Source organism: Myodes glareolus, chromosome 24 (genome assembly GCF_982192425.1).
Source record: "Myodes glareolus chromosome 24, mMyoGla1.1, whole genome shotgun sequence".
Taxonomy (NCBI): Eukaryota; Metazoa; Chordata; class Mammalia; order Rodentia; family Cricetidae; genus Myodes; species Myodes glareolus.
Window position 1 is genome coordinate 50,009,442 of NC_142049.1, and position 14,473 is coordinate 50,023,914.

The 14,473-nt window shown below is 51.0% G+C and overlaps 1 protein-coding gene across 5 annotated transcripts in view; it reads right to left on the minus strand.

Annotated features, from left to right (window-relative positions):
- Positions 1-14,473, minus strand: part of Shank1 (SH3 and multiple ankyrin repeat domains 1) — a 49,459-nt gene that overhangs the window by 27,377 nt on the left and 7,609 nt on the right. For all 5 annotated transcript variants that reach the window (XM_087901277.1, XM_087901276.1, XM_087901275.1 and 2 more), the window contains exons 7-12: positions 12,839-13,006; positions 12,339-12,455; positions 6,739-6,816; positions 6,494-6,560; positions 5,902-6,232; positions 4,970-5,163 (exon numbers count right to left, since the gene is read on the minus strand). In XM_087901277.1, the coding sequence (XP_087757403.1) occupies positions 4,970-5,163; positions 5,902-6,232; positions 6,494-6,560; positions 6,739-6,816; positions 12,339-12,455; positions 12,839-13,006 (955 nt within the window). The remainder of the gene's footprint in view (positions 1-4,969; positions 5,164-5,901; positions 6,233-6,493; positions 6,561-6,738; positions 6,817-12,338; positions 12,456-12,838; positions 13,007-14,473) is intronic.

A 14,473-nucleotide genomic window follows, 5' to 3' on the forward strand; every position in this document is an offset into this window, starting at 1 on the left:
GTCTGTAACTCCAGTTCCAGAAGCACACAACTGTTGTACAGACATACATGTGGGCAAAATGATCATATACATAAAGTAAAATAAAAATATTTTTAAAAAATAGCTTGTGCAGGATTTGTGTGAATTCAAGGCTTGCCTGGGCTATATCACAACACTTTATCAAAAAATCAAAACAAAACTTAGGGGTAGGGGAGTGGTGAGATGACTCAGTGGGTAAGATGCTTACTATTCAACCTGAAGGACCAGAGTTTGGATCCATTAAAACCAAAGCTGAGTGTGGCCACACACAGACCTTTAACACTGCTGTTAGGAAACAGGAAGACCACTGGGGCTTGGCCTCTACCAGTCTAGCTCCAAGAGCAGTGAGAGACCCCACCTTTGGGGATAAAGCAGAGAGCGACTCAGCAGAACACCCCGAGCCCTCCTCTGGCCTCTGCACATGTGCACCTGTGCACAGTGTGCACATACCATATCACACCCCAAACCCCAAACAGAACAAAGCTTGGATGTGGTATACATATATAACCCCGGAGGTTCTCAGAGCCTAGAGTTCAAAGCCAGCCTGGGCTACAAGAGACCTCGTCTCAAAACCAAAACCAGAGGGTCCAAGAAATGGGGGTGAGCACAATGGAGAACCAAGATGGCACATTCTTGCACATGAGCTTTCTGCACCAGAGGAGCATACCAGGCAGGCTTGGGGGACAGACTGGGTTCTGTGGCACAGTCCTCCCTGACTAGTGGCAGGTCCACACTTGGTCCGTGTCCCTTCTAATTACCATCCACCACCTACCTGGGTGTACCCTTAACCCTCCAAAGTCCTGTAGCTCAGAGAACTGCTCTGAAGATGAAGCCTTTGCCTCTCTTGCCATCCCTCCCTCCCGACCCGCAGTTGTAGGCAGTGGTAACTCTCAGCCCTTTGGCAGACCTGCCTGCTCTCATCCTGTTCCCTGTCTGCTGTTGAAGCAGAGAGAGATGGCAAGGAGACTGGGCTCTCACTCCAGGCTAGAACTTGAGAGGGGACACTTTTACTACTCCTATTTTAGTGACAAAGAAGCTCAGAAAGCTAATGCCACTTGCCACCTGCCCAAGGTCAGAAGGCTAGTTACTGTCGTGGCAGAATTGGAACACAAGCCTGTGTGGCTGCAAGAATAAAGCTTTGAGTGGCTAGTGTGTACCTGAATTCCCATCCAAGGATCTCAATACTGTTGCTAGTAGCAACAGACACACTGTCTTTTCTGTATCTCAGTATTTTCCCCCAACTCTGTCTGTACTTGGTCCTTCACCTATTTTCCCTTCTCAGTCAGTCCTCAACTCTTTCCAGGTTAAAAAACTCTGAAGGCAAGCTGGGGCTGGGAGCACAAGCTGTTACCCTAGCTGCTTGCACGGCTGAGGCAGGAAGGTTGCAAACTCAAGATATGCCTGGATGGCACAGTGAGCTCAAAGCCAACCTATGTGACTTAGTGAGACCCAGTCTCAGAATGAAAAGTGAAAGAAGGGCTAGGAGTGGCTTAGCAGTAGGGCCCTGCCTAGAATCGCGCAGTGGAGGACTGAGGTGTTGCTCAGTGATAGAGCCCCTGCCTAGAATCCCCTAATGTGCTGGGGTGCTTAACTTAATGATGAAATGCTTGCCTCAATTCAATTCCAACTACTGAAAACATTTAGTGGATGAAGTGCCTGCCTCACAAGCATGAGAACCCGAGTTCAATCCTCCAGAACCCATGGAGAAAGCTGGATGTAGTATTACAACCATAATCTCACCATGGGACGGTACAGACAAACAGATCCCTGGGACTGGCTGGCCAGTGAGCCTAGCCTACTTGATAAAGTGCCAGGGTAGTGAGAGTCCCTGCTCAAAAAAGCAAGGAGGATTGGTCTTGAGAAACACCACCCAAGGTTGACTTCTGGTTTCCACATAAAGCACTCAACTGTACACATAACTATGCACCACACACGCACACGCACACACGCACGCACACACGCACGCACACACACGCACACACGCGCACACACTCAAAGATGCTGAGGACCACACTTGAAAAGCCTCCAGCAGAGCTCAGGTGACACTGGTATTGCCATGAAGCTCCTGGGGACTTCTCTGTACACACCTGTCCGCTCTCCCAAGCACATGGGGCAATGACATGAGAGAAAGCCCCAGATCAGAGATGTTGGCTCTGCTGGGCCTGACTGCTTGGGCTTGAGATCAATCCTTTGCTTACAAGACAATGAGTGCTGATCGAGTGTCAGGTCCCAAGACAGACAGCTGTGCCCAGCTCTGCAGTTCCTGCCCTAGGGGAGCTTCCACAGCAGCCCTTGGAGGGACACCTACAAGGGGAATACTGATCAAGGGGACAGAAGCGGCCGGGCATGGGAGCATATGCCTTTATCCCTGGCACTCCAGAGTCAGATCCAGAAAGATTACTGTAAAGTCTAAGGACAACCTGGTCTACAACGGTAGGCACCAGGTTGGCAAGGGCTACATAGTAGACACCTTGTCTCAAAAAACCAGGGATGTGGGGGTTGGAGAGTTGGCTCAGAGGTTAAGAGCACTGGCTGCTCTTGCAAAGGTTCCAGGTTCTACTCTCAGCATCCACACAGCGACTCACAACCATTGGTGATTGCAGATCTTGGGGATCTGATGTCCTCTTCTCACTTCCATAGCACTGGGCACGCACATGGGACATGCATTTATGCAGACAAATCATACATACATATAAACTAAAAATAAAGCAAGATTTAAAATAAAATAGTGGAGGTGGATATGAAGGATTGGCTTCCAGGGTTGATTGAGATGATCTGTCAGGCTGGGCTGGCTAGCCAGGTGTCCCCTTCCTCCCTCTCAACTCATGTGTGTACCTCCTGAAAAGTGCACTCGCTCGGTCTAAGAGAGCGACCTTTTCTCATAGAGGAGAACCTGTCTTCACTAAAGGGTATGTGAGTACTTGCACGCCCTGCCAGAACCTCCACACAAACTCTCAAATGGAAGTAGGGCTGGAGAGGTGGCTCAGTGGTTAAGAAAGTTTTGTGCAATCATTAGGACCAGAGTTCAGGACCTAGAACCCTTGTAACAAACTGGGTGTCCCACGCATGCCTACAGTCTCAGTTCTAAGGTGGGCAGACATAGAAGAATCACCGGGGCTCACTGGCTTTCAGCCTAGTCTCTGCCTCAAAGAAATAGGCAGACAGGGGCTCCACATTCACACAGGCATAGGCACCATGTATATTCCCGTACACACACACATATAAACAAGTAAATACCTTTTAAAACTGGGGATGGACAGAAAACAGTGAACTGAATAATGAACAAGACATCCAGATATCTGAAACTTGAGACACCCTAGTAGCTGAGGACACAAAGAGACCATGGAAGGATATTCTACATAAATGGTACAGAATGTTAGAAACCAAAACATGCTGGTTCATGTATGTCACCCCAGCACTGGGGGTGGAGGCAAGAAGACTGCTGATAGTTAAAGCAAGTCTTGGCTACAGAATGAGTTCAAGGTCATGCTGGGCTACAGTGTGATACCCTATGTCAAGACTGATAGATACATAGATTGCTAGATAAATTGATCGATAGATATACAGATGATAGATAAATAGATAGATACACAATACATGATACAGATACAGCTAATAGATTGTAGACTAGATTAAAAGTTACGTTATACACATACATGATGGATAATAGATACATCTCTCTCTCTCTCTCTCTCACACACACATACACACACACACACACACACACACACACACACACACATCTGAACAACCTTCAAGGTCTTCCTCATATCTACGTCCCCTGAAAGGACCCTTTTATCCCCTGAAAGGATGCTTGTCCAGTCACCATTGGTCTTTCTCTAAGTGGTTATGAGAAGGAAAGCTGCCTCTTATTTACAGCATCCAAAGACTGGGCCTAAGAGACTTAGTGACTTTCATGATTCTCCCTAGAGTCTTGTTTTAAAGACAGTGAGACCAGGGCTCAGAGAGGTTGGTTTCTAGAACTCTTTCCTCTAAGAGGTAGTGGGCCAGGATTTGAGTTCAGACAGCCTGATGTTCAGCCGCTACCCTGCAGGGCTCTTGGAGAGATAAGAATCTGGCAGAAAATTATCCTCTGTTTGATACGAATCATATTCCCATCAACATGGTTCCCTATGTCCAAGGCACCCGTTTATCCAGGAATGCACACTACCCATGCTGTGAAGGCTGCAACCCGTGGGCCACAGTCACCGCCCTCCTGAGGAACGGCCAGGCAGGTCACTTGTAATCCCAGCGCTCAGAAGGGGGAGGCAGGATAACCAGAGGCTCAGGGTGCACCTGAGTGGCTGAGACCCTGCCTCAAGGAGAAAAGTTCCAGGGGCCTAGAAGACGGTCATCAGCAAACAGCCTGCTGTGTAGGCACAAGGACCCGAGTTTGGATCCCCAGCACCCAAATAAAATGCCAGGAGGAGTTGCGGGTGTCTGTAAGCCCCAGGAGGAGTTGCGGGTGTCTGTAAGCCCCAGGAGGAGTTGCGGGTGTCTGTAAGCCCCAGGAGGAGTTGCGGGTGTCTGTAAGCCCCAGGACAGGAAGCAGAGATAGTGGGTTCTTGGAGCTTGCTGGGTATCCAGCCTGTCTGAGTTTGGTGAGAGACTCTGTCCCAAAAAACAATGTGAAGAGCGGATTGAGGAAGGCATCCAATATCAGTCTCTGGCCTCTACATACACACTACACATGTGCACAAACACTCTTGCACATATGCAAGACCACACACCAGAAGCATACATACACACAAAAAGAAAGAAGAAGAAGAAAAAAAAAAAACCAAGAACATATCAATCAATGCTCCTCCAAAGCTCAGTTAGTCTCTTCCTCCCGATACTGCTCCATACAGTGCTTCCCTCTCCTCCAGGCCAGAGGGACCTCTCAGGGCTCTCTAAGGTCCCCAGCGAGAGGTTCCCTTCACCCTGTACCCACCCAGCCTCACCCTGTCACCTTTGATCTTTTCGCCTTTACTCAGAGAGATCTCCCCTTCTCCTTGAGCCTGGTATGACTTCACCGCCATGAAGGAGCGACCGGGTACCGCTGAATAGAGCTTCCTACGTCTGCCTCTGCTGCCCAGGGAGCCCCCAGGGCCCCCAGAGCCCCCAGTTCCCCCAGCTGGCCCTTCTCGGGGTGTCCCGCTGGAGCTGCAAACACAGAAGTGGTGAGAGGCAGGGCGAGTAGAGGGACAGGGCATTTCCGGGGACAGTCAGGGCAGGGACAGGGACCCAGTGCTTTTCCAAGTTCTGGGATCTTTGGGAGACCAGCTGCATGCACCCCATCTCCTGTCTTCAGACTCCTAGTTCCACCCCTCCCACGGTCCGCACAGGCAGCCTGATTCAGCTTCCTGAACCTGTGCTGGTACATCTTCCAGCTCTTGAGCCTTCCTTCAGTGACTCCTAGCTTCCTCCTGGGGCAGGTCCAAGGCCGCAGCCAACTGTTCCTAGCCTTCTCCACTTCCTTGGGGCCAGGGCCACACTTTGTGGGCCTCCCTCTCTCCCTGGCATTCTTACCAAAGAACGGTCCCCTCTCCTGCTCCCTCGGCTCTCAGCTTCCTCTCTCTAAACTCCTGAACAGCCTTGGACATTATTCCCAAAGCTCCTACCTACCCCACCCCCCTCTTCCCACTCTCTTTCCTCTCTCCTCTTGCCCTGCTGCCATCTGTCTGTGCTCACAGGCGGTAAGCTTTTTCTTCTAGTGTCCCACCTCAGCCCACGCCAGCAGTGAGGCCAGGCATCCCTAACACCGTCATTTTACCCATGAGACAATGAGAGATACAGGTGTGTAGGGGACCGCCACTCTTGGGGCAGAAGGTGAACAGCTGGGCTGACTGTGTGGGTGCTAGAAGGGCTGGGCCAGCGGCTGTGGACCTGAGTCCTGCCTACCTGGGCCGGCCTCGAGGCTGTCTCTTGGTATCTTCAGGATGTCTCCCTCGGGATGGGGAGCGTGCCCGGGCACCTCGGGGGCTGCTGGCGCTTCGGAGGGTCCCACTACTGAGCTTAGTGCTGGGGGCCGAGGGCTGTGACTGGCCCTGGGGTCCTGAGGTAGGGCCAGGGGTCGCAGATGATGAGGCCCCTGGGGCCGAAAACACCATCCAATCAGGCAGCGCCATGCTCGTGTCGCTGTTAGCTCTCAGCAGTGCCGGGGGTACAGTCAGCCCTGCACCCGGGGGTCCCCGACGGCGGGCTGCGTACTTGGGGGACTCCTGGAAGGGCACTGAAAGTGAAGAGTGGTGGTCAGGGCCAGGCAGGTGGGGTGGGGAAACAGAAGCAGGGAGGGGACCCTGAGGGCAAGAGGCAGCAGGAGATGAGAAATGGGGGAGGGGCGGTGCTGAGTCATTCCCTCATCCCTCCTCAGGCAGTTTTGAAACTTTGAGGAGTCTGTGTCCCACCCTGACACCCTTCAATCGGGCCACCAAGTCTGTGACCCCAACATGAACCCTCAGTTCCTCCTTCATCCCAGCTCCTTTTCACTCACCCACATCCTGTTCCCGATGGTTACGGATCAGTTCCCCCAACTCAAAATTCCCAGCAATCACAGCCACCTGTAGGAGGGGTACAAGGAGGTCGCTGCTCAGCCCTCCAGTCTATCAACCTGCCTTCCACATCCCTGACCTGACCCTCTCCCTTCTCCCAGACCATGCTCCCCTTACAGCTTTCCTCACTGCCATTCCTCTTGTCCCCTGTCCTCTGTGTCCCCTGCCTCAGTTCCGAAGCCCAGACCTGGAAGGGTGTCTGTCCGTTATTATTTTTCACATCCTTGTTTGCTCCACGATAGAGGAGGATCCTGGCACAGGTCTCCTGCGAAGGACGGCGGTGGTCCAGGAGGGAAGGAAAGGAACAGTAAGTTAGTTAGCAGGAGTAACATGGTTGTGATGCTGGGGACTTCAGCATTACCCAGGAGAGCAGCCTCTCAAGCACTGTGGCGGTCCAAGGGAGATGGACTGTGTGTATAAGGTACACTGGGAAGCTAGGCCTGGGGACTCACATCTCTCATCCTAGTTCATTTGGGAGGTTAGGGCAAAAGGATTAAAAGGTCAAGACCAGCTCAGGCAACTTAGCAAAACACTGTCTTGAGATAAAAACTAAAAAGTGAACTTGTGGTGTGGATCAGTGGTAGAGTCCCTGCCTGGAATCCCCCAGTGAGGAGCTGGGGTGAGATTCAGGTAGAATGCCTGCCTAACATGTGCAAAGTCCTGGGTTCCATCTCCAGCATGAGACGTATAAGCAAGTGGGCAGTTTCATAGACTTAGCACGCGAGAACTATATCTCTAGTTGTTATACTGCTTCCTATTGAAGCCATAGTAGCTCTCTGGCTTCTCCCACCGGATTCCAGGAGCTGTCTCCTGCTAAAGGGGTGGGGCTTCAGATGTGGCTAAGACAGAAGCGGCCCTGGGCTCTGCGAGGGGCTCCTTGTCTTATGTGACAGGAACTGAACGTGAGAAGGGAGCTCACTGAGGGGCCGGACAGAAATCACTGTGCTTCTCCCCCAGATGAGGAGACAGAGCTCTCTGCACCAGTCAAGGTCACGTGGCTGGTCACTGACTGACCTCGGATTCCATTCCAGGTCTGTATTTGTGCATGTGTATCTGTGTGGGGGAACAATGTGTGTCCGTGTTCTTGTGGGTAACTACGCCCATGTGGAGGTCCGAAGACAATCCTGCTTTCCTTCTGCCTTGTTGGAGACAAGGCCCCTTGCTTGGTGCTGCCTATGTTGGGCTCGCAGGGGCATGAGTTTTGGGGGATGTCCCTGTCTCTACTTCCCATCTCCCCGTAGGGGCCGTGGGATTACACATTCACGCTGTCATGCCTGTTTTTACATGGGTTCTTGGGATTCGAGTCTAGGCCCTCATGCTTGCATGCAAGTGCTTTTAAGCTTCGATCCATCACCCCCAGTCTCCCAAGTCTGTCTCATTGGCACTTTCTGTCAGACTCACAAGGACTAGAACACAGAGGAAAGGGTCAAGGTCAGGTGGGAGACAGCGGGGGACATGCAGACCCCGTCAGCCACTTAGCTCTCCCTCACCCGTTTAGCTGTCCCGCCCCAACCTCAGAACTTATCACATCCCCTTTCTCCAACCCCACTGGCCACTTCCTCCCCATAGCAGGCATGCCTCTGCTCAAGGGCCTTTGCACTCCAAAGAGCCACTTGGAATTCTCCATCCATTGAGCCCTACACAGCAGCTCTCATTTCATTTGGGTTTTATAATGCACCATCTTTTCAGAGAGCCCTTCCCTCACTGCCCTACCTTTGGCTGTCTGCTTGAGACGGGGTCTCAGAATAGCCTGCTCCTAGCTGTGAGCCCAGGCCGGCCTCAGATGCAAGCCACTCTTGTTCAGACTCCCGAGTGCTGACAGGAGTTTTTCACATAGCCCTTCCTCCTTATCTCTCCAGAACTCTCTCGCATAGATCAGTATTCTTCTAAGCCAATATTAACCCATTTCCTTCAAAACACCATATGCCAGACTTCCCAATTCTATATTCCTGTCTTCTATGGTACGTCACACAAAGGTTCTGTCTGTGACCCCAGCCTCCAACAGCAGTGTGCAGCCCACGGGAACCACCCAGGAACATTTACTCAGTGGGGAAATGTCATCTGGCCTTTGTCTTAGCCGGGACAAACCCACACTGGCCTGTGGCTCCATTCCGCTCTGGCTCCCTCGAATGTGAATTTCTAAGTGCCTCTATTTAACACACCTTCTACATGGGAATCCCCTTAATACAGGCCTGTTCTACAGGATGGGAGCAGAGCAGGCAACATTTGTGCCTAGACCCTTGCAGAGTTACTGGAGTAGGTGGGGTATGAACCTGGCCTTCAGACGCTGGTGTTTGTCTGTCCGGGTCTGACTACTAACATCACTTCCTGCAAGTCCAGTTTGTGTTCTGGTTGTGTTGTGTGTAAGCACGTACAACCATGTATTCCCATGCTGCCATATATGGATGTTTTGCATGCGTTGACGCGCCCCACAGCCCACCTCGAGGGGCATGGGGTTATCACAGTGTGATTCACAGTACCGTAGTTTATCCCATGTCTGACCAAGTTTAAATGCCCACATTTTAGTGAGCAGCTCCCTCCACTGGACACCTGGAGAATCTTGTGTTTATTTACAAACTAGCACTTATCTCATGGGATTCTGATTATTTGTTTAAACATTCACCAAACTGAGAGCTTCCTCTACCTTTCCTGGGGTTCTGCATTATCTCGGACTCATCTCCTATCCCCAGAACTGGCACCAAGCACACAGTAGGTGCTCAAGAAATACACTTGGAAGAAATAAAGATGGAGGATGTGGAGCTGTCAATCAAAATTCATTTGCTCAAGTCACTCAATTATTCATTCGTTTGTTGCATCATTCAATCTGTCAAAAGCAGCAGCCTCCTGTCCAGAGTTCTAAGTCCTGAGCTGCTCACACTTCTGGTGGAGATCCACAACTCCATCATCCATTCAGTCAGCCGTGCACTCATTCATCTCTCAGCAGTAACAAGGACGCTGTTTCTGGGGGCTTGGGACACAGCAGTCTATGAAATTCTATCCCCATTTTGAGACAGACTCACAGTCTAGGACCGGTCCACCAGCAGGGGTGACATGTGCAAACTGCAGGGCCAAGGTGACAGACAGCAGAGTGACAGTCACACCCCGCCCGCATAGGTGGATGGATGGGTGGGTGCAGGGCTGGATGCTTGGGTGTAAAAGAATTACTATGTTCGGGGAACTTGGAACAGAACCAGAACTTACCAGACTCTGTCCCCACCCTTGAGAGGTTTGCAGTCTAGGGAACCTGACCTTTGCCAGAAGATAGATGGGTGGAAAAATGAATGGGTGGACAGACAGATGGATGGATGGATGAATGGATGGATGGATTGGTAGTAGATAGGGAGGTAAGTGGATGGGTGGGTGTGTGGATGAATGGATGGATGCACTGGTGCTGTATGAATAGATGAGAATGAATGAAGGGGATGGATGGTGAGAAGGTGGATGGACAGATGAATAGGTTGTTGGGTGGATGAGTGAGTGTGAGGATAAATGTGTAGATGGGTGGGTGGTGGATGGTGTGTGGTCGGTGGGTGCATTGATGTGTCTATGGGTGGCTGGCTGACTAGGATAGGCAGAGAGAAGACAGGTGAGAAATAGAAGATGAACTCATATTTGCTAAGCATCTACTTGATCTGGTAGCAAGCAAAGTGTTCACCTGCTTGATCCTTTGAAAGACATTCATGGCTGACCCATTTCACAGATGGCAGGAAATGGGGGAGCTGAAGAAAGCAAAACAATATGCTCATCTGGTCCTCTTTGGGGAATAGTGGCTGCTGTATAATTCTCTGTACTCAATTTTCCCTTCTCAGATGAATGTCAGCCTTCTGACCACATCCTGGCAATTAACACTGGTAATGATACTAATAATAACAATAATTATTATCATGGCTGTATTCTAGGGATGAACACTTCATGTACACAATCACTCATCCCTTTCAATCAGCTGACATGACTCCCTTTGCAGGGAGGACGTAGTCTCAGAAAGTGGAAGAAGCTTGTTCAGGGTCTTCCTGGGTATGTGGGGCCAGGTCTTTTTATTCTCTCCATCAAACACCGGCCTCCGAGTCAGAGGTCCCGGCCCAGAGGCCTGCATGAGTAGCAGTAGAGAAAGCAGTAGCGAGCAGGAAGGAAATGCCAGCACGATGCTGCTGGGTTTGAGGAACACCAATCCTCCCTTGGCGTTGAGCATTCTGCTCACTGCCACAAGGCGGCACTTGGCCACCCGCCATATCCCCAGCACTGAGAGTTCTCAGGAGGCAGAAGGGGCTGGGGCTGTTTTGGAAGACTTCCTGGAGGAAGGGAGGGCAGATCAGCAGCATCCCAGCAGGTGCTGTCCTCCCTACCCTGAAGTCCCCCCAAGTAGCTCTTCAAGGGCAAGGATCTGGGAGACCCTAGGGAGAGAGGAGGCTGGAGCTCCAAGGGGCCTGGCTCATCTGGGGTCTCTAGGTACTCAGGTGGCAAAGGGGCCTTAGTTCTTGCTGACCGCAGTTCCATTTGATGAGACCCTTGTCTGTTTTACAGCCCATTTCTCCCCCAAATTGCTGGAGAGGGGACCCTCCACAAAATTGAATTGCTGAATATACAGCATTCATCCCCAGGCTGTACTTTTCTCATTCCTCTGTCCCCTGCAAAGGGCCCCCTTGCTCAGATGCTTGTCTTTTACACAGCTTATGCTCCCCTCCTGGAGCACTCTTTTCCCCTTCATCTGCCCCTGCTGTCTTGACCTCATTCAGAAAGCCACCTCCAGCCAAGTCCAGATCTGGCTCCCAAGGGAACATGATTCTCCATAACTTTACTGAACACCTAGGATTAGACCATAATCCTCCAAGTATAAAGCTTGGAGCCAGACACAGGGGAGAAGCTCATTAAACATGATGGGTAGATGGGTGGATGATGGCTGGATGATGGCTGGATGATGGCTGGATGGATGGAGGGTGGGTGGGCGGATGGATGGACAGATAGCTGGATGGATGATGGTGAGTGGAGGGATGAAGGGTGGGTAGATGAGTAGACAGAGAGATGGATAAGTGAGTGGATAGGTAGTTGGATGATTGTTGACTGAGGTTTTTCTGTCCCGCCCATTAGCTCAAAAGGGGGTGGTGTGCTGTGGGACAATGGTTTTACCCCATAAAGATTTGTTTCTTGTACTTGTTTAATAAAATACTGATTGGCCAATAGCCAGGCAGGAAGTAGAGGCGGGGCAATGAGAACAGGAGAATTCTGGGAAGAGGACTCAGTCTACCTGTCCTCTGTGTTGTTACCCAGACACAGAGGAAGCCAGAGCAAGCAAGATGTGACTGCCTCGCTGAAAAAGGTACCAAGCCATGTGGCTAGCACAGACAAGAATTATGGGCTAATGTAAGTTATAAGAATTAGTTAATAAAAAGCCTGAGCTAATGGGCCAATCAGTTTATAACTAATGTAGACCTCTGTGTGATTTCTTTGGGACTTAACAACTACGGGAACTGGGCAGGACAGAAACCTCAGTCAACAGAAGATGATTGGATTACAGGTGGATGAGTGAGAAGGTAGGTAGGTGGATAAATAAGTGGATAGGTTTGTAGATGGATTATAGACGGATGAGTGGGTGGATGGGTGAGTAGGAAGATGGATAAGTGAGTGGGTAGACAGGTGGATGAGGGATGGATGGATAGATGGATGGACGGGTAGATGGGTGAACAGGTGGGTAGAAACTGTGAATGAACAGAGGTTGCAGAGCTAGGAGGCTTGAGTGAACTGGTGTGGAGCATGTCTTTGAAGGGGCAGGTAGGTGTTTCTTGGGCTGACCTTATTGTAGAGAGCACAGATGTGCAGGGCTGTGTTTCCTGAGGCATTCTGGGCTCCAGGTTCAGCTCCATAGAAGAGCAGGTGTTCCAGGTGCTGAGAGTGGCCCCGTTGGCAGGCCTGGGGGACAGGGAGTGGAGAGGCCCGATTAGACCTCATCTGAACCCTCCCAAGGCCCTCCTCCTTGAGGTCAGAAGTCTGTATCCACATCCCCTCCTATTTTTTGCCCTTATTCCTGTTCTGGGACCCAGGCCATTTCTGACTCTAAGCACTCAGTTACTGCAATGTATAAATACCCAGGCTGGCCCTTCCACTGAATCAAGCACCCAGCCTCATCCATAAATCTATTCTCCTAGTCCTTTTACCTTTTCTTATGTGAGGACTCTGCTAATTTCACTCTCCTCTCTGTAAGGAACTCTGCCATCTCTTTTGCATCCCAACCCTCGGATGCTGCAAAGCCCAGGTATCCAAGCTCCCCCCAGTGCTCGGGACGGAATGGATACCTGGTGGATCTCCTGCCAGCCATTCTCATCCGCGATGCCCAGCTGGGCCCTGTTGTACAGCAGCAGCTCGCAGCAGCGGGGGTCGCCCCCCACCATAGCTGTGTGGAACAGGGGGGTCAGCCCGCGGCGGTCCTTGTAGTTGGGGGAGCCCCCAAGGTCCAGAAGTGCCTAAGGAGGGACAGACAACTCAGGAAGAAAGGACAGATGGCAGTTCTAGTTCTAAGACGCTCGTAGGGAGGTGAGCCTTAAATGGTCCATACAGGCTCATACCTGTGCCATTTCTGCTCTGACGCAGAAATGTGTGTGTGTGTGTAGAGGAGGCCAGGGGTCGATGATAAATATCTTCCTCAATTGTTGTCCACTTTATTCTTTGAGACAGAGCCTCTCACTGAACCTTAAGCTCACCAGTTCACACAGAAAAGCTGGCCAGCAAGGCCCAGGTAGCCGCCTGTCTCTGCCTCCCCGGCACTGAGATTACAGGCACGTGCCACCACACTCTGCTTTTCTGCTTGTGTGCTAGAACTTAAACTCAGATCCCCACGCTTGCATAGCCAGCGCTCCACTGACAGAGCCACCTCCCCAGCCCCTCTGATATTCTTAGAGACAATGAGAAGACAAGGCAGATGCCTTCACAGGACCCTCTCACCCTGACATGCGGCTCACCCTTTCTCTAGTGGGTGACGGATGGTGAGCCACTGGAGAGCGACTTTTAATACATGGCATGGTTGTAGGGAAGAATGGGGTCTAAGTTTAAGAACACCCCTGACCAAGTTTGGGAGCACTACACAGACACCCACAAAAGGAAGCCTGGGAAAGGAAAGCCTGGGGTAAGCTCAAATTTGAGACAGCCTCCTTGAGGGTGGGGGTTCTAGGGGAAAGAAAAAAATGGTGAAAAAGGTGAAGTTTAAGCTTGTATAAGATCAGGTGTTCACAGCTGCCCCTGCGCAGACAGCTCACAGCAGCCCTTGTGTGGTAGGACACTACGGTGACCTGTGGTGCCATTCAACATGGTGGCCACAGGGGGGCGATGAGTACCTGACTGGGGCTAGCGAGGCCATGGAAGTGTGATTTTAATTTTATTCCATTTTAATTATTTTAAAACTAAACACCCTGGTGTGGCCAGTGGTTAGGGGACTTGATAACCAAGATCTGGAAACACACAGAGGTACATAAAGAGTATCCATTAGTTCTGGCTATAAACACCAATTCTTCATGCCAATGTTTGGCTACACTAAGGGACTCTTTGGGAAAGTGTGAGCTAAGAGGGATGGGTCACTGAACTGGGGCACCTGTGCACATGCGTGTGTCTCAATCTTTGGGAGCAGCCAGTGCCAAAAGAGAGAGCAGGTGACCTGGCAGAGGCAGAAGAGAGAGTATTTAAAATGAGGCTGCATGCAAGGGCTGGGGTAGGGGGTTGGAGAGCCCTTGCAAACATGAAGACCTGAGTCTGATCTCAGTGATCCATGGGAAAAAGTGTTGCACGGCTGCAATCTCAACACTGGAGATTCCTGGTCAGCCAGATTAGCCTAACTGGGGAGCCCTCTGTGCCAATGAAAGCTCCACTGGAGAAATATGGTGGCTAATTCCTGAGGACCAATAGCTAAGGTTGTCCTCTGGCTACCACATTTGTATATG